This window comes from Olea europaea, unplaced genomic scaffold (genome assembly GCF_002742605.1).
Source record: "Olea europaea var. sylvestris unplaced genomic scaffold, O_europaea_v1 scaffold589, whole genome shotgun sequence".
NCBI classification, from domain to species: domain Eukaryota; kingdom Viridiplantae; phylum Streptophyta; class Magnoliopsida; order Lamiales; family Oleaceae; genus Olea; species Olea europaea.
Window position 1 is genome coordinate 68,693 of NW_019264231.1, and position 21,024 is coordinate 89,716.

Consider the following 21,024-nt stretch of genomic DNA (forward strand, 5'->3'; position numbering starts at 1 on the left):
TGTAAATAGCACATCACCAAAGACGTGTTTTAGATAAAGAAGACCAACCACTGTCTGCCACGTCATCAGAACACCCAACTTGCTTCCCTAACCTCTATCCTTCGGCCACGTGTCCATTCATAACAGCTAGTTTTTGGGTATTCTATATTTTCCATTTTTAAATAGGAAAATTCAAGTCATTTCTAGAAAATCTCAAATATATTTCGAAGCATATTTTTTTAGCCTTTGATGATACTCGCTTGTTAAAAAACCCAAAAAGGAAAAACAATTTTGAAAAAGCCATTTTTAAATGAGAAAACTTGACTGTATATAAAGGAGAGTGATATACAGTAAAGCATAAAGATAGAAGATATTTGGAAGTCAGTTCTTGTTTCCTTTTACGCTACAACCGTTACATCAATCACCATTTACTCTCTGCCTCAAATTAGGGCTTCTCACGATTTTGGAACGTTGTACACTAATATATATCATTGTATACTTCTGTCAGGAAAGGATTTATAGGAAGTGAAATAGATTTTTTGACTGTTTTTGGCTAGTTGGAATCTATTATTTGAACATTTCAATTTGGGTTCTGGTTTTTTTAGGATAATCTGATTGTGCTTGTAAAGAGAGAAAGAATAGCAACAAAAAATGGTGTTGGGGAAGAAATGTGAGTCAATTGTGAATAGAGCAAATGAAGGGTATGGGGTGGGACTGGTGAGGAGTACATCGTTTGGGAGGAAAAGGGTTGCTTTGTCGAATATTAATTTGGAGTTTGATGGTCATAATGTTTATAATCTCACCACACCGACAAAGAGACAGTGCTATGAAAATTCAATTCTCTGTTCAGACAAGTATGTTCTTGAAGCCCTGCCTCAAGACGTTCTGGTTAGCACCCTTTTTCTGAGTCAATTCTTTCAGTATTGTAGAGAAAATTATGCTTAAATGGGTAATTTTAAGTATATATAACTGTTTATGGTTGATTAGTAAAAGTATTATGGTTACAAAATTAGAATGTCTCATTAAATTGAGTTCCTAAAATGGTGAGAATTTTTTATGCAGATTAGGATATTGTGTGGTGTCGAGCATGATGATTTGAAGAGGTTGGTTTTAGTATCAAAATCAATAAGAGATGCGGTAAGATTTTGTGGCCCTAAAGATTTTTATTTTAATTAATTTTTTTTCTCCTGGGGATTTACTTGAGTTTGAATATTAATTTGGGATTTTTGCTTGAATAAACAGACTCTGATTGCAAAACGGTGGCACTTTGCATATAGTACTCCAAGGAAGACCGTTGGGTTCCAGAACGTGGAGGATATGCGTGAGTTCAATGACATTGAAGCTCCTAATGCTCCAAAGCAGTCTAGGGTTCCAAGGTCTCGGTTGAGTTCAAAGAAGCTAGCTGCCATCTCAGTGGCCTTGTTCGCTTTTGGTAGCGGAGACAATTAGCCACGAAAAGATTTAATGGCAATGGAAACAGAGATATGAAATTGAGGGTTATGTATAGTATAGGCATGCAATGTTCTAGTTGTTGCAGAAATAGTACATCAGGTTGGAATTGTTTGTACATGTTGAAGCAATATCTTCAGGCCTGTTTTCTTCAACTATTCCATTGAAGATAGTTCGGCTTGTCTTTATTTGTTTACATGTATGTAGATTTCAGTCAGGAATAGTTTACGGATTTTCTTGAAGGGCCGAGCTGGCCCTTCTGTTTTGATAAAGGTCTTAGGGTGTGTACATCAGCATACTCTTCTGATTTATTTGAATCAATCTAATAACATATTCCTCTATAGCTTGGAAGTTCAAATGTCTTAATTTTGATATTGAACTATTCTTCGTGTTGATGCTGCACTAAATTATCTGTATCAGAATGTTTTCTTTGATTTGGGATGATGTAAAAAATGTAGGCTGGCATTAACTCTAACCTGCAAGGAATGAAGAGATTATACTCAAATGAATGAATGAAGACAATGAACCTCTCTCTCTCTCTCTCTCTCTCTCTCTCTCTCTATAGGTGAGTTGAGGGCTCGTGACAGATTTGCTCCATGATCTTTGGGTGTGTGTATAGGTAAGTCAACATACTAGTTCTGATTTATTTCAATGAATCAAATAACATGGTTTTATTTTTCATACTGTTGCTGTAGAGACCAATGTATGTAGGATGGCAAATAGTGAAATTGAATTCCTGCCCTTGGTGGGCTTTCTCTTGCCACTGAGCAGTGGAAAGTTTTTATCATGATCATGGGGGCACTAGATCTGGGCTGTGGCGAGTAGAAATTGAACAAGTGCTGAAATATTATGGGTGATGATGTTGAAAAGTATACCTTGATTACCAAGCAAGATCTCGCGTTGGCCTCTTGGAGTGAGATTTTCTTCGAGCCTTCCTTTGAAACTTTTGAAAATAAAATCATTAATCCGGGCGGCAAATCATTCGCAAAACAAAAACTTAAACACATGCAAAATGATGAAAAATATCTAACATAATCTGGTCTGATTGAGAAATGCTTAAGGTTGCCCATTTTAGGTCTCTGGAGAAGATCATTGTGAGTCAAAATGATTGAGATCAATATTTCTTGTTAAAGTCAATGGGATTTTAGCTTCTCAAGCACGAGTATGGATTTTTTCCCGTCCAAATAGGTGCAGTTTCGATGAGTAGTCGATTAAAGGAAACCTCGGATAAATACCTCGTGACAAAGAAAAAATTGTTGGTCAGGTTCCTCTCGGAGTGTAAACGTAGAAATAGGAAAAAAAAAAAAAAACATTTTATGTGCAATACTTCAACTGAGGTTCTTTATTTTAGGAGATGACGTTCTTCATTTTCAATTTCTTTTATCGAGTTACAAAGTTACTAACAAGAAAATGGAATTAAATTCTTCTTCCTGCATCCATGATTTTGAACTTTAATAAGTTTGCATTATGGATTTGCTTGTTGAAATTAGGTGTCGAGGAAAATGTTGCAACTATCTTTCAAGTTGTCTAGTATTGTACGATTCCACTAAATCAAACATGCTATGAACGAATAAGTAGGTGCTAGTACTCCTTCAAAATTTCTTTTAAAAAAAAGAAAAAAGATGAGATCTGAATTAAGTGGGGAGTTGATAAGATTTAAACGAATTAAGTAGCGAATTGATAACATTAAAACGAACTTGAAAGTTGATAACACTTCTATGATATTGGCAAACATTTGTAGTTGACAATGAAAATGTGAAGGCAATTCAAAGTTTCAAGACTCAAATTATAACAACGAAAACATTGATTATAATTTGAGTGTTGAGACTTTAAATTGTCGTTACATTTTCGTAATAGGACACTGGATTTTGATTGGCAAAATCATTGATTATGATGAACACCAATTTAAATCAAAAGGATTGAAGATTTTCTAATTTTTTTCAATAACAACTAAGAAACAAGGGCAATAATGACTCTTAATAGTAAATATATAGGAACAAAATTTTAATGTTGCAATAAATGTAAACATTGAATTTATTAATGATTTTGTCAATCAAACTAATTATTGGGTATTCTATTATGAAATAACAAATCAATTGATTATAATTGATTCTAATTTAAATCAATCAATTATAACTGATTTTAATTTAAGTCATATTTCATCATTTTTTATTAAAATCTAGTAAAAATGATTTTAATTCCAACCAAATATGGCTAAATAAAATTCAATACTTTTTGAAAATCCCTTGCAATTACAGTTGGACCCAACCCACGTGATTTGCTCTCTAAAGTTACATCAACGGTCATTAATTAACTATTGAAACTTTATTTTGGGTTACCCTAATTTTCACTTTCCAATTGCACATCGTTTGTCTTTGAAGAGTTCTAATTGAATTGACGGCTGAGATTCATTGTCTGCCACAACTAACAACTGCCATTTCCATTCCCTCCATCTTTAAAGCAAGAAATCAGGACACGACGTGCCCTCTTGCTTCGATCTTAATATTTTCCCACAAAGGATCGAGGAAAAAAGATCACTCAAACTTGCATTATTGACTTCTTTAACATGATATGTGTATGACGAAAAAGTTAAAAACGTGTTGAGTCCCTTGAGTTCTTACATCATTCGTATCTTAAGTTAGTTTGTTCATCTAATCAGACCGTGTTGAGTACGACCCATGAGAACAAATATGTAAATTTAAAGAAAGTGTAGGGTAGGTTTTCTTTGCACATAATTTTTCTTCACAAGGGTGAGATTGAAATAAAAATATTCAAGACTTGCATGATTGGCATCTTTATTGGTATGGTGGGACTTATGAATTAGGAATTTAGGAAGTGCAAGGTGGAGACTGAATCACCATTGTGAATTTAGGTCACTTGTTTTGTGAGTGTTTGAAAATTTTATGGTATGGCAATTAACATGCTGTGGATGATTGGAGTAGTTGCGTGTATTGACTTAGTTAGAAAACTTTGTTAAATGATGTTTTGAAGAGAAGTGTGTGGTTGCACATTTACGTTCGACTTTAATCTTTTTCAATTGCAATAAATTTGATGGTTTAACAAAAAAATTCTTTTACTGTTTGAGTTGACACTACATTTATTAATTTCATGTGTACTGTAGGATTTTTAGGTTGTGATTTGTATCACAATCTAATAAACACATACAATATTCAAAGCAAGAATTGAAAAGGTCAATAAATGATATCAGAGTCAATTTGAAGATTTGAAGTATTTTTTTATTATGTAAGCAAAATACGAAATCGAAAAACATATTGAGAACTTTTGAAGAAGATGGATAATTCAAATTCATTGTAAGAGATTTAATATTGGACGACTTATTATTATTATTTTTATGGATAATTCAAATTCTTTGTAAGAGATTTCTATATTTGATTCGTCGCTTGAAAAACAAATTTTGGATCTTTTTCCCGACAAGATATAATCAACTAAGGATGGGGAAAAAATTTTGTAATAATAATTCGAAATAATTTTAGAAGTACCATTAAAAGTGAGATATTGATCTTTGTACAAAATTAGAGAGTTATGCACTTGACCAAAATTGTTGCTTTACTGCTTATAAATATAGTGTTTTATTCGAATTGGAAGCATATCCTTCCTCCCTCCACAAACATAACATTATATGATTCGTTGAACCATCCATCCCAGCCACGTTAGAGAACCCGAAAAAGCTATCTACTTTTTACATATCATTTCAAGCACCTTCTTTATCCCTTGCCTTTCCTCTTCATCCACACATCTCCATATTTATACATATATATATGATTGAACATTCGATAGAAAAGGACATGTATGTACACAAAATTAAACGACGGAGGAGCAAAACTATGTGCTTAGTGAATGGTGAAACTTGGTTTTGTTACAAGTTTTTTTATTTTTCGTTTGAGGAAGTGTGAATTTTGTACATGTGGGTACCTAAATTAGTTAATTAATGGCACATGTTGCAATTATCAGATTAAATTGGAATGTATGACTAAAAGGTGGAAACTTGAAAATTTTCCCACACTTCCTTTTATGAGAGGAAACCATTTGACTCTTATGCAACGGAAGGCAAATAATGATTATCAATTCTAGTTATTAGATTATAAAGCTTACGTTTCATAAAGACAATAAGCGTCCTTGACAATCCTTATTACTTTAAATCATAATAATAGCCCTGTTTGGACTTCATTTTAATTTTAATGTATTTTTTATTTCTTCTTTTTAATTATACATTCTTTAATAAAATAATATTATACATAAATATAAAAAAATTTCTTCTTTTTTTCAACCACATATTCTTCAAAAAGTTGCTAGTTCAAAATATATTTTCCCTGAAACCTCATTAAAATGGATGCGAAACAATGGCCTATATTATACATGAATTTATAAATTTTACGGTAGGGAGACTTGCTTTTCTTGATGCCTTCATCATCCCCACGCACACACCAACAAAATCTAGCCTAAAACTTATTAAAGTAGTCTCTTCTTGAAAAATTTATTTTCTCATACACCGATACACGCACGGTGGCGTTGTGTTAGTGCATGGGATAATGGAATTATGTAATTTCAATTTAATCCCAACCTGGCTTCGATGAATTTCCTGCTCATAAATATCTCCCACAATTGAGTGCCTTTTCACCTTCAGAAATTCATCAATGGAGGAGAAGCAAAAACAAAGAGAATCCAATTTCTTTACCTTTCTTCAAGAAACACTCTCCTTTCTTAGCTCAAACACTCTATTCTCCACCATCTTCACTTTCTACATCTGATTCTACTGTACTTCCTAGCTTTTTTTCATAGACTCATTTTCTCCCCCGTCCTAATTTTCACCTTAATTATCTTACTCTATCTTCTCCGTCTCGGTGCAAGTCAAAAAACCCAGAAGGAAACTGGATCCCATTCCCCGGAATTTGATTCCACTGAGAAATTATTACCGCAGAATGAAGAATTTTCTCTTCATGATCTCAACCGGGTTTCATGTGAATCCCGCAGCGATCCGAAGCAGAATTTGAATCTGGGTCCTAGTGTTTTGGCTGAGTGTTTTGTGGAATGGGACGTGAGGGCACCATTGGAGGTTATACATGAAGAATACGAAGGTGAAGAAGAAGGAAACGAGGGGTTTTGGGAGGAAAAGAGAGAGGCACAAATGGCTGTAATTGAAAAACACGCATCTTTGTTACTATATTACCGGGAATCAGACACAGACACTTCGTCGGAGGGAGATTTCCTGACGATCGAAGACCGGGAGTCATCTGAGAACTTATGCTTCCGGTGGGAAGAAGATGATAAAGAAGGGTTGATAGAAATTGAACTGAACGGGAAGAATAATAATAGTGAAGTCGATGAAGAGAATTTGATTGAGATTGATCTTTTTCCGTCGAGATGACGTGGGCTTTTCCGGCGTTTATTCCGATGAAGCTTAGATACAGTTAACCTTTGTAATTAACTAAAAGTGGAAACGTTTTGGGGTTATGGGTTTTAGTAGATAGAGGGTTTACCATTGTATCAAATCAAATAATCAATGACAAAGTGCAATTACTCTCTTAATCCAAATATTACTCATGATGAAGTCTTGGAATGACTGATTTGTCCTCGATTTTTGAGATTTTTTTTCTTTTTTTTTTTCCTTTCATTATCCCTCTAATATGCAACGGGACAAAACTCGACAGAATTAATTATATTCAGTATTGCATATCAAACATGCTCAAATTTATCTAGTTATGCGAAATCAAAGAATAATGTGATACATGAACAACTTTTTGCGAAAGGAAGCATTTTGTTCATCACTTGTGGACTCAAGAGATAATTGGTCCTGCAAAAATGTGATACTTATTACTGTGCACCTAAAAGGTTATGAAAGTTTGAATGAAAGGGATTTGACATGCAAAAGTTACTTTAGATTTCTTCATTATTCAGCAAGTTGAATAATTGATGACATAATTATCATGCAATTCGATTCAATGATGAAAAATAAATATATAATTCTGATAGTAGATTATACAAGGTGTTAGAAAATCAAACTTAAAATAAATCTCACTCCTCTATTAACGTTAAACACGAGTTTGATTGTTCACAACTCTTTCAGGTACTTGCTTGGGAGAAATTATATTAAATAGGTGTTTGTACCCATTTTTAAGAGAAAATGAATATTAGAATAGTAAATTGATGGAGAATGTGTGGATGAAAAATAAGGAAATTTTTTTGATTTACGTATAATATTATTTTAATTAGTGATTAAAAAGAACAGAGAGAGAAAAATGTATTTTAATATAAATGGAAATCAAACGGAGTGTAAAATTATAATGAAGTGAATTAATGGATTTTAGTGTAAGTTTGGAAGAAATTATAATCTCCCTTAAAAAACTAAGAGCAAAAAAGGCTTGGTATTGAAATTAAAATTAAAAATTATATATTTGAGAATTTTATTGAACAAGTGTAGACATGTATAAACATAAGTCCATGAATATCAGATGCGACCCATGGATTAATCGGCCTAAATTTACAAAACTTTTAGGATATTTACATGATCATGTATCAAACAAGAATTAATCTACTCATCTAGGGGGCTTATTTGGCCCCCTTATTGGAGGAGGGGCTGTCAAGCAGGGCTGATCAAACAATCATTTTTGGGATATAAGGACAAAACCCCTTCAAAACACACACAAGGGGGATGAGTAGGGTGGATGTTTTCACAATTTTTTATTCACATGAAACCCACCCTGTGTTAGTTTTCTATAATTCTTCACAATATCAAAAGGAATCATGCTACACTAACAGGGAGGCTGACAACCTCCCTGACAGTGACGCCATAAAAAAAGGGGGAATGAATAATTTTTTATTCAAACAGGATCCACGATATGTGAGAGGCGATTAGGCCTTCTGTCAACCATTTTCAATCACTTTAGCATTTTCGTATCAAAAGTCATTCACATTCTTGGGGATGTTAAATAACAAACGATACATAGCTAGAGATTAAATTCCAAACTATACATTTGATACTAATTTTTTTAGAGGATCAAGAAAGAAATACTAAAGGATCTTGATTTTGTCAAATATGTACTCTTGTTTGGATTAACACCATGCATTATTTCTCTTGATAATCATATATACACAAATAAGGTACTTTGTTCTTGGTCAAGCTTGAAAGCTTGAGGAAAAATTGCAATGATGAATATTGGTGATGGAGTTTCCAAGCTCGAATCCACTGAGACTAAAAACTGGAAAAGGACTGCGCGAGTTTGGAGCACCCCCTCCATTCTTGACTACAATGTTTAGTATGGTGAATGATCCAAACACAAACTCCCATATTTCATGGAGTTCCTCTGGTACTAGCTTCATTGGTTGGGACCATATCCAGTTCTCTGCAGAGCTTCTCTCCCAAAACTTTAAGCACAGAAATTTCTCAAGATTTATTTACCAACTTAAGGAGTAATCTAAAATCTAAAATCTAAAAGAAATGGGAAAGAGGAAGGGGGGGGGGGGGGGCTCTAAAAGAAATGGGAAAGAGGAAGGGGGAGAGAGATTTCTCTTTTCCTATCAGTTCGATTGAGTGGTATTATGGGAGGTCAGTTACAAGCACATTTCAGGAAAATAACATAATTTTGTATATTTCAACAAATGAAGATATTCAATTTAAGATACAAGTATATACAGAAAATAAGTCTACGAAGAAGGAAGTGAAGTAGAGTTAACACATATAGGCTTATCTTCTATCGAATAAGTGGACTATCCCCTTGATTTGAGCATTGAAACAATCGCTAAACCAGATCCAACTCGTTTCGTAGTCGTAGCTTATTGGTTAGAGATTCTCCGCAGAGTAGTTCGTATTTACGACTTGAATTATTTGTTTCTTGGCTTACAAGAAATTGTTATATCGTGAAAGAATTAGGAAAGCAATATTTTCTATTGAATTCTTAGTTAGCTGACCAGAAATTGACTTTCACGCTGGTTGGATGAAACCAATTCTTCTTGTGTCTATCTGATTCGGTCCTGTCTTCCCACTTCAATATGATATAGTCTCGATCGAACACTATACTGACTTATTATATACAAGTTTTGAATTTACCATGATCATTAGACGAAAGTAGCCCACCTTCCTAGTAATAAACAAAGATCTATACCACTATACACAAGGATCCTCCACCAACTATTATCATATTATATAGATGAGATGTCGAAAGATATAGATAGAATCGAGACAAATCTTTTTTCTTATATTTATCTTCTCAAAGAGTCACTATTACGGCCCTGGCTCAATGGTTCCATAGCAGGTTTTAGAACATTTTTCTAAAAATAGAATGAATCACTATGATGACCACAGATTTCAATATCGTGCTTTTTGCAATACTTATTTTATGCTTAATCTTTCTCTTCAATCGTTACTGCTCAAAAAGTTGTAAAACTTTCTTGTAGTCTTCATTATTTATCTATCTATTCTAATTTTCATCTCTTCCTTTTCCTACTTCTCATACTTATTTACCTTTCAGCTTAGATAATCTTTATCCTTGTTTTATTTTGAGTATGGTGGGAGCACTGCACCTTCCGGCTCCTTCCAACCTCATGAATGGACTTCGAGGAGCTGGTCTCATTAGAGCCTTTTCCCGAAACAAAAATGGAAGGTCCGTTAGTAAATTTTTCGATCCCTGAGATAATGCGTGATGAACCCCAGGTGTAGTAGTAAAAAACTCTAGATTGGAATCATCAATGTGCAATCGAATTTTCTAACAAGAGAATGATAATACCATTTTTCTTCTTGATTCTCTTCAAGATACGCAACATGGAAACCAAAATAAATTTGGCCACAAGTTCAAACAACACTAACAGAGATGAAGAAATGCAAGCCATAACTAAAAGAAACCCGAAATATATAATTTTTTTCCACGCTTAAAGAAGCAAAATCATAATATCTACATAAATGTGGCAACAGGCCAAACTCATCACCTAAAAATTACAGTTTTTACTCAGTTGTCCCGTTGACAGTCAAATATCTCCTACCAACACTTGTAACAAAGTGTTCATTGATACAAAAAGTTCATTATACTCATCTAAAGCCCAGAATAGAAATTTCCAGCAGCAGGAGAACAACAAACCTACAGTCATACAGAGTCTGTCCCTTCAACTTGTTGACGTGCTAGATATCTTTCTCTTTTTTCTTTCTGAAAAACAGAATTTGGAAAAGAAAGACAGGAATAAATACTAAACAGAGAAGAGAATGAAAATCTTACAAGAGAAAAGTTTCTAAAGTATCAAAAGATATCATACCCATTCATAAATGACACGTCCTTTACCAATAAATGGCGTCTTCTAGAGGCTTCTTGCGAGCCTCCAATTCAGCCTCAGCTTCAGCCAACTGCCGCTTCAGTTTTTCTAGAGCCTTCAAAGATTCAGCAGGCAGATAATCTCACAAATCAACATTTTCAATGTAAAAATGCATGCAAAAGATGAAGCTTCAAAGCAGTTCAGCAAATGCAGTATATGTTGTAGGAACCACTGTCTAGAATCGTTACTTAATGGGCTAGGACGTTCCACATCTAGAAATACAACCCGAAGTATCTGTTCCACAGCCACTTCATCCTTCTGCTCATCAAACTGTTCCAAGACAACATGAAATGATTAGAAACAATCAGGAGAAAGTTCAAAGAGACTTTCTTAGACAAATCACATTTCCCAGAGCCTTGATAATGCAATTATTTTCAATAATATATGCAGTCACTATATTAACAAGACCAATAAACATAATTATTACAATTGAAGCACAAACTAAAAGAGTATGAGCACATAGCCAGCAGCACAAAATTATTTTCAAGATAGGTGCACAGAAATAAAGCTATCAGGAGAAGAAAGTGACAACCCAGTTCTGCTATGTAGTCCATCGGTCCATTCATCTTTAGGCTCATGATTTTAAACTTCACTTTGCCTTTCTGATCTGTTGGCTTTTCATTGTTCTCTGGAGGCTTTACAAACTTGAATACTAGTAGATTCATCCAACACCAGGACCAGAGCAAGAAATAAGAAATACACAAACGCATCCTTAAGCGCCCTAAATTATTGTGAAAGAAAGGGAAGTGCAGAAATCAACACATAAATATTACCAGTTGCTATAATACTCTTGCCAGGAGCGAGAACTACCCCCAGGAGGTTGCATTAAACAGCTTTTTGGTGCTGTGTTTGGAACTGAAGCAACATCAGTAAACTAGACTAATCAGATACAAGAAACAACGAGAAAGTAGGTTCATCTGGAAACAATAAAACAAGACCAGAAATTTATTCGCATAAACAGAGGGATTTTCCAAGGAAATATTTAGCAAATGAGGATGTTAATAGTGACAGGATGTAAACTTACTCCAAAAAACATAAAAATCAATCTAGGGAGGGGAGGGAGAGAATAATTGAGAATAGATTGCCTGAAAAATTAACTGGAACAAAACAATAGACCCTATTGAGATAAATGATGTTAGAAGCCTGATAGTAAATATCAAAAGAATAATGTCAAATGCTTTTAATTTCCTTGACAAATCATCGTTCTCAATGGTGCATCTGTAACCTCTGGTCGGTGGGATCAGCCATTCGTTACCATTAGAACTTCACTTTAGGGCCAATTTTCATAGCAATGGTTCGTAAAAAGGCTCTTTACATTGTTTATATGGCATTCACACTGATTAAAAAAGTTTATGCCGAGTTCTTTATAGCATTTTAGATCTACTCAATATCATCCCCAGTAAAAATTCTCTCTTTGTAGCACTTGTCACTAAAAAACTCTTCAAAACATTTAGCCATTAACCAATGGCAATAGCAAATATATTTATACTCATCCGTGTGTAGCTCATACGGAAAGCATATAAATTGAACCTGTCCTTGTCAACAGCATACACAAACCAAGATTAATTCAAGTAAATAAACCGTTTTGTCAAACAAATTTGATTTTAATGGGGCATCTCCAATACTAGGCCAAAATACCAAATTTTGGTGGTGCAAAAGCTTGACACTGAAGTTTGTGCACCATCTTGTACCAAATGTGCAAAGACAAATTTGCCCTTTTCCCATTTGCCAAATAACTGATGAAGGGTATTTGTATCATTATATATTTTTTTAATACAATAATAATAAATTACTACTACTACTACTACTATTATTATTATTATTTGATTTAATATTTTCATTTTTATAGTGTTTTTACTAATTGTACTATGTTTTTTAATTTTACTAATGAATGTAATTTTTTTTAATTTAACATAATTATTTATTTAGTAATTTATGTATTTGTAAAGTAAATAAATAAATATATTTTTAAATAAATAAATTATTAAGAATAAAAAATGAAAAGAAAATGATTAAAACTCTTCATTTGGTATAAGTTTTAGCATTGGAAATAAATTTTAATTTGATACAAGATTTAGTGCAAAATGGTACAGTTTTTGGGGCAGCACTGGACGGCCTAAGTATAGTGTATATCGAATACCTACATGTACAATAAAAACAATTAAAGATGAATTTTCATAAAATAACAGACGAAGAAGAAAGAGGTGTTACAAGGAAAGTAGAGCTTGCTAGAAGGATTGAGCTTAAGACGACATCGTGAGGGAAGCAGACAGAGACGGAGGGAAGGGATGGCACTATTGGGTTGTAGCCCAGTAATGCCCAAGCCCATGTCCAGTAAAAGTCAAAAAAAAAATATTGAAATATTTTAATTTTAGTTCACTGGCCCACCAACCATTAACCAACCCACCACAATTTGTAAAATCAGTTTCTTATTTTATACTTGGTTATGTTATGATTTTTTAATTATGTTATGTTTATGGTTTTATACATTACATTTATGATTTTTAATTGTTGCAAACCTTTAGTTTTTAATGAATTTTCTGTTCAAATTTGTTTAGAGACATTTGACTAGTTTGTTTTTAACGTATCGAAACAAATTTAACAATTCATCTAATTACCCGTTCACATTGTCGACAAAAAACTATGTAAGCACTAAGTATGCATTTGATTAGTTTGTTTTAAAGTATCGAAACAAGTTTAACAATTCATCTAATTATCCGTTCACATTGTCGGCAACAAACTATGTAAGCACAAAGTAGGTATTTTGTACATTAAATTTTTGTCTCCCATAACTTAAATTCATGGCTCCGTCCCTAGGAGCAGAGATCTGGTAATAGAAGAAACTGAGCTGGAACCATGAGCCTTTAGCCTTCCACCTGTGAATTATCACTAATATTATTATGATTATCGTAACTCTGTTGCTGCTGATTATGATGAGTAAAACCAGAAGAAGACGATGTCGTAATGGAGTGTTGGATTCGGAATGGAAGCTTGAATATGCCCCAAACCTTGGCATTCGATGACTTCTCATCGGAGAGTTCCATGTGAATTTCCGTCGCCTGAGAGTGAAAACGGCATCGTGCCGAGAGAGTGTTTGATTTTGAGGTTGTGTTATGTTTGAGTTCTTTGTTGGCAATGGGGTGGACCGGTGGGGGTGAGGCACCTGTGGCGATTATTTATTAATTTAGCTCACGAATTGGAATTGGAAAATATGGGTCAAACCGTGATTAACGTGCGTTCCTCCTTTTGATATTATTAGCATGTTTGATATTCTTTAACAAATTAAATTATTTGCTACAATAATTTTTTTTTAATTATATATTCACATAATAAAATATTTTACACACAAATCAATAAAAAAATTATATTTAAACCACACATTTTTCAAAAAATAAAATTCAAAACTCTATAATTTCTTTTCCATAATGGGAGACAAACAGAATCTAAAAATATGGAGTTATGCCTTAGCACACAAATTTTTTGTCTGTTATTGTAGTTGATTTTGAGATATAATTTCAAGTTAACTTCACTTGAATTAAATTTACAAAATAATAATAATAATAATAATAATAATAATAATAATAATAATAATAATAATAATAATAGGGTTAATTTCACAAACGGTCACTGAACTTACAGAAAAATTACAAAACGGTCACTGAAATTTAAAACTTTCAGTAACGGTCATTTAAGTATTGTGACACTTTCAAAAATGGTCACTGAAGTTTAAAAAGTTTCTGAAACAGTCACTGAAGTTGAAAAACACTTTTTTAGTATTTTTGGTTACATTTGCGGCAATTTTTCGGTTACTTCCAACCACTGATACCATCGAATTTTGATACCGTTGGAAAGTCCATAACGTCCTCTTCAATTACCACTCAAAATCTCTCCGTAACACCAAGGAACTCGACTGGAAAATCACCACAATAGTCGCCCCAAAAAATCTGAAAATCTGCCCAGATTTTTAGATTTTTGGGCAACTTTTACAGCAATTTTCCAGCGACTTTTGACCACCAAGACCGTCAAATTTTGATACCGTTGGAAAGCTCACAATGTCCTCTTCAATTGCCATCCAAAATCTCTCCCAAACTCTAAAGAATTCAGCCAAAATAAACCCGCAAAGTCGGCATCCCAAAAAGATGAAAATCTGGGATGCAAACTTTGTGAGTTTATTCCGGCCGAATATTTTGGAGTTTTGGGGAGATTTTGGATGCTAATTAAAGAGGACATTGTGAACTTTCCAACGGTATCAAAATTTGGCTACTTTGGTGGTCGGAAGTTGTCAAAAAATCGCCGTAAAAGTCCACCAAAATTTTGAAAATTTGGGCAGATTTTTGCCTTTTTGTATAGCCAACTTTGTGGGTTTATTCTGGCTGAATCCTTTGGAGTTTGGGGGAGATTTTTTGTTGTAATTGAAAATAACATTGTAGGCTTTCCAACAGTATCAAAATCTGGTGGTATCGGTGGTTGGAAGTGGTCGAAAAATTGCCGCAAAAGTAGCTCAAAATTTTTTAAATTTTAGTGATCATTTTTGAAAGCGTCCCAATACTTAAGTGACAGTTACTGAAAATTTTAAACTTCAGTGATCATTTTGTAATTTTTCTGTAAGTTCAGTGACCGTTTGTGAAATTAACCCAATAATAATAATAATAATAATAATAATAATAATAATAATAATAATAATAATAATAATAAATCTGTGGGCTTTGTAAGTCGGTGGGTCCCAAATATCGACTTTCTATAGTCTAAGTCAAAATTAATAAAAATTATTTTAGCATAATAAAAATTTGTGTTTCTATGTCCTCTCCTTCAATTTATCAACATAGGCAAATTTACTGAGAGTCCATTTGATTTGAAGGATGGAATTTGGATGAAAGAAAACGAATTCCTGAAAAATAGGAGTGGGCATTATTTTTCGAAACTGAATCGGAACCGTTTAGAACCAGTAGGTTCGATTTCAAATTTTATAAAAAACAATTTGATTTCGAGACAAATTATTAAGAACTGATCGGTTTTGATCCGGCTCCCGGTTCTAGTATGGGAACCGTTAGGAACCAGACGGTTCTCATAGGATTTTTTATTTTTGGTAAAATATATGACTCAATCTCCAACACTTTTATAAAAATGATCGGGTTCCTTCTTAATTTTAGACTCCAACACTTTCCTTTTTCTCTTTAATTCTTTCATTCCCTCTTATAATTCTTTGTTTAATTAATTCTCAAGCCAAATTATAATATTGGATAAATCTATACCTAAATAAATTTATTTACAATATAAAATTTCATTTCTAAGATGCAAAATTTTTATTTTGTTTTCACTTTGATTACTTAATAATTGATCTGATCGAAACTTTTCATCTAAATTTCTACAAATTATAACCAATAAAACTAGAAGTTGCAATAAATTTTTAAAGGATATCTAATTCAATATAGGATTTTTGATTTTGATGGAAGTTTGTTTAATCATTGGAGTACTATGCAATTTATATAAGTTGATGATTGCTTAGTGATAGTAACTTATATTATTTGGATATTGTTTTTAAATTTGTATACTTAATTTTCTTTTAATCGTTGAATAGTATATTCGGTTCTTCTATATTTTGTTAAAAATATCACGTTGGTAGCATCTTTAGATTTTTTTATTAGTAAACATTTTATTTAGACATTTTCAATGTAAAGAACCAAATTGGACCGAATCGAAACCGATTGGTTCGGTTCCGGTTCGGTTTCATAGCTAACTGTGGCACCAATGGTTCTATTTCTAAAATTTTCATTGGTATTCGGTTCGGTTTGGTTCCCTATGGAACCAGACCAAATCGGACCGCGCCCACTCATATTTGAAAATTGAATTACCTATAACTTGTTTTACTCGAAATTGTTAATTAAATGTGCTTGATTAATATAATTTTTCACCTGAAAAATATTTGAAATTTTAAATATTTTGGTATTCGTTTGACTTTGTTTTTAATGAAAATTGTTGATTAAAGGAATAATTTTTTTTACAACTGTGAATAAAATTCCTTCCCATTGTTGACTTCTGGGAATGAAGAAAGCTTGATTTTTATTTGCTAATTAGCTTTGAATTAAATTACGCTTGTGGGTTTGGGAGTGTATATACAATATTATTCTCCGAGAACATTGAATGTTTAGTTCTTTTCAGTAACACAACAATAAGGATTATGCCTCTACTTGAAACTTGAAAAAATTTCATCCATTGGAACTATTTATGTTCACGGAACTAAACAGAGGGTTGAAAATTATGTTCCTAATAAAATAATTTTACACGTAAATTTAAAATTTTTTTCAATTTTTTAACTATACTTTCTTCAAAAAAATCACCATCACAGAGTAATATTTTTTTGAAAAAATGGAGTTCAAATAAACCCTTAATGCACTGCATTTTAGGTCACTGTACGTATTACTTAACGTGACTAGAAAGTGATTTTAGTCATTTCTTACTGCTATCTATTCTTCTTAATAACTTGTTACACGGGTTAATTTCAGAAACGATCACTGAACTTAACAAAAAATTACAAAACGGTCTCTAAAATTTAAAACTTTCAGTAACGGTTATTGAACTTTCGGGCGGTTGCACTAATGGTAACTGAAGTTACCAAAATGATTCTACTTCAAACTTGAGGACCAAAACACGTGACCAAAGAATATTGAGGACCTCAAGTGCAAATTTCCGGCCAACATGAATTTCCCAATCATCTAAAACTGCCCTGACTTTCTTCCAAATTCGTCCAACTCCATTGATGCCCATGTTAATCATACCCCACAAATCGCTGAAGCTCATGTAGATGTGTCTAACCTTATTCATATAACAACAAACAACCAAGAAAATCAAAATATAGAGCATTTTTTCAAAACAGCGATCGACAAACTCGTTTTTCGGTGATGGTGGTGGTTCCCATGATAGCGGACCACCTGTCCTAGCATCCTCTCTTCATGACGCATCTATTCCTGCCATAGAAATCAGGTCTGCATGGACTAAAGGTAACATTGAAGGTTGAATAACTATATTGCGTAATTCAAATAATACTTTCGTGAACTGTGATGTTGGAGGAAAAAAAGAAAAGAAAGAGAGAGTTGTTGCAGGAATACGGAATCATCCCATTTGAGAACACGAATCCGAGTTATGTTAATATATGTGATTTTATAATTTGAGTAGCCGTGAATTGAAAAAGACTTCAATTGGTAAGTGACTAATTACCTGACTTTTCTTAACGTAGAAAGTGCTTATCGAAGAACCATGATTTTTTAGATTATGTGCAACCATTTAACTAGAAGCATAACGATAAGTTATGAACTTTGATGAAGGGTGTGATCTCAATTGTCGATCATATCTCAATCTGAAAAAATAATGCGATCTATCACCAATAGTGTTGAACATCGGTCTAAATGTGAACATATTATGTCTTATTAAATGAGTCATTATTCGTTGTATTTAATTAAATCTATAATTTAATGTCACTAGTACTACCATCTAAACTGGTGATAAACACCATTGGTGTTAAATAGTATTATTCATTTGAAAAATGTGTAATTTAATGCTTCAGATTAATATATGTCAAAAAGTGCACCTGTTTGCAAAAGAGACATTGAATCTATAAATTGAATTCATTTCATTTTTTTCCACTCCAAATCAATTGCAGATAAAGGATTTAGAATTCCTTCCCTCTCCAATTTCTATCAAAATAATTTCAAAAATAATTTTTGAGTTTTTTTTGTTTGATATTTTTAGTATTTGATATCATCCAATTTAGTAGTAGACTGTCAAGCTTTGATTCGTTCGACAAAATTAATATTGTGTTATTTTAATTTTGGAGGAAGCTTTGTATCTTGAAAGACATGCGTCCCTTTTATCCTCTTAGCATTAGTGTAGTGGACGAAATTTGTCTTAAGGAGTTCATTTTATCTCTTTCTAATTTCTGCATATTATACGTTACATTAAATCACAATTTGTATATGCTCGTATCTTTATTTCGATAAATCGAAACTCTATTTGGTATTTTGCATCAATAAATTATAATTTTATCATATTCACAAGTACAAGTTATTGGTTAAAAAGGAATATAATTATGCATAAAATTTGCAATTTGGCATTCAGCTCCCCAATTGAACATCGAAAATCACTTTCACTAGATTCACCTACTATATATGCATATACAACAATTAGACCAAAACTGAATACCTCCCAAATCTGTCCACAGCCCACGATTGGTTAGGCAGGCCCATTAATTTATGTATGTGGCTATCCGATTGTGAATCTGTTGAAGAAAAAATGTGATTGGTGCATAAATAATGGAAAATTGCGGCCAAGGTACCGAACCTTTCGTTTATTAGCAAACTTTACTCAAACTTTTCATTTGTACCACCGGAGGTACCAAATCTTTCAAAAATTCGCACCCGAAGTCCAAATGGATGAAAACAATTAGTAAATCCGTTAGTTGACCTAGAGTCAACATTTTGACCAAATTTTACTGCATTTTAAAGGATAAAAATGGTAAAATTATATTTTCTATAAAAAAAACAATTAAAATAAAAACCTAAAATACAAATAAGCTTCATCTTCTCCACATATCCTGCACACACCCATCCCCCAAAGCCAAAGCCAAAGCCAAAACCGGAACCAGCACTGGCACTCACCCCATCGCTGGAAATCACCACCAAAACACCATGGAAAATAATTTCCTCTTCCATTCACCATTTTAAATAAAACCAGCTTGTAAATGTGTAAATTTCTCTATCCATTTCTGTATAATAAGGCCATCTTCAGTTCCTATCCTTCAATTCTGTACAATCTTGTTAATCGACTCACCACTTCTGCGCTACAAGTTTTAAGAACTTAGAAACGCGAGCACAAAAACTTTGCCCACTGCTCAACCCCTCTCGGCATTGATTCTCCAATTGATACCCTACACTTGCACAGAATTTATGCAATTATTGATTGGCGAATTTTGCAAATGATGAGAAGCATATACAGAGTTTTCGCGTTGTGGGTAGGGAGAATAAGCTGAATAATTATCGATCTGTAATGTCTATCTGTGAGTTCAACAAAGAGTGGAAGATTTATACCATCATTTTGGAGTCTTATATAGAGGATATACCAGAACGAAATGCAGGAGAGGACAGGAAAATGTCCGTTGAAACTGTTGCGTGTTTGCATTTTTGGTCGTTTAAGCTGGTGGATCTGGTGATGGCAGATTTCCAATGATTGCCATTTTGCTCAATTTGTGAGGATGTGGTGTATTTGTTTGAAACAATGATGTAGGAGGAAATTATTTGCCGTGGCATTGGTGGCGTTTCCGGCTCGATGGTCGTGGAGGTGATTGGTGGTCACCAACGCAGTGGAGGTGGATGTGGGTTGGATTTTGGTTGATTTGATAGGGTTAGGTGAAGGCAAGGGGAAGATGGGTGGGTCGAAAGAAGATGACTAATTTTATTTCATTTTTTTGTTTTTTTTAATTTAATTATTTTAATTCTTTCATATAAAAACCTAATGTTACATTTTTACCCTCTAAAATGCAGTCAAAATTTGGTCAAAATGTTGACTCTAGGTCAACTAACGGATTTATTAACTGTTTCCATCCATTTGGACTTCAGGTGCGAATTTTTGAAAGGTTTGGTACCTCCGGTGCACAAATGAAATGTTTGGGCAAAGTCTGCTAATAAATGAAAGGTTTGGTACCTCGACTGCAATTTTCCTGCATAAATAATCATAACTTACATATTCAATTTAAGTAATTAAATAATTAATAGAATAAGATAGGACTTGGCAGCCTTGGCTTGATATATGTAGTCTCATTAAACACAGTATATAATAACAACTCGACACATTCAAATTGCGAGGCCATATTAATACAAGCATTTTTGAGCTTATCGAGTATCTTTATAACATTTTCGGGTGTATGCATTGATCAAATAAAGTTTTGTAGGCATTTTGACCCGTAACGATCTTAGTATTGAAATGACAATGGAATCATTACGATTATACTAGCACGTTTTGCATTTTCATGACCTGAGACAACATTATTTGTAAACTAACATTTTAAAGATCATATGTTAAATTGGTATAATGCAAATGTTGACATTATATAATTTTTAGGACATCGTCTTTGATGTAATTTTTCAAATGATAGTTTTGTGAACTCATTTTTAGCCCTTGTTTGATCTCTACTTTTTGAAATTTATTTTTTCGAACTCATTTTTAACTACAAATTTCATGTGATTGACGATTTTTCTCAATTTGTCAACCATATATTTTGTCAATGTT

At 33.1% G+C, this 21,024-nt stretch overlaps 2 protein-coding genes and 1 long non-coding RNA gene across 4 annotated transcripts; 2 read left to right on the top strand and 1 right to left on the bottom strand.

Moving 5' to 3' along the window:
- The first annotated feature begins 191 nt into the window (after positions 1 to 191).
- Positions 192 to 1,771, top strand: LOC111389422 (F-box protein SKIP27-like). Its single transcript, XM_023014345.1, has 3 exons — positions 192 to 867; positions 1,042 to 1,116; positions 1,222 to 1,771. Exons 1-3 carry the CDS (start codon positions 631 to 633, stop codon positions 1,426 to 1,428), a joined length of 519 nt encoding a protein of 172 aa, XP_022870113.1. The 5' UTR covers positions 192 to 630; the 3' UTR covers positions 1,429 to 1,771.
- Positions 1,772 to 4,719: 2,948 nt separating this feature from the next.
- LOC111389413 lies at positions 4,720 to 6,814 on the top strand. The gene is made up of 2 exons (XM_023014335.1): positions 4,720 to 4,739; positions 6,229 to 6,814. Exons 1-2 carry the CDS (start codon positions 4,720 to 4,722, stop codon positions 6,812 to 6,814), a joined length of 606 nt encoding a protein of 201 aa, XP_022870103.1.
- A 3,461-nt stretch (positions 6,815 to 10,275) lies between these two features.
- On the bottom strand, positions 10,276 to 11,701 carry LOC111389419. 2 transcript variants are annotated; one of them, XR_002701729.1, is made up of 4 exons: positions 11,520 to 11,700; positions 11,279 to 11,398; positions 10,690 to 11,016; positions 10,276 to 10,583 (listed from the first exon to the last, which is right to left on the bottom strand). It is a non-coding gene; the product is annotated as an uncharacterized LOC111389419 (long non-coding RNA). The 2 variants fall into 2 exon arrangements; XR_002701728.1 differs by having other exon boundaries at positions 11,279 to 11,701.
- Between the last annotated feature and the right edge of the window lie 9,323 nt (positions 11,702 to 21,024).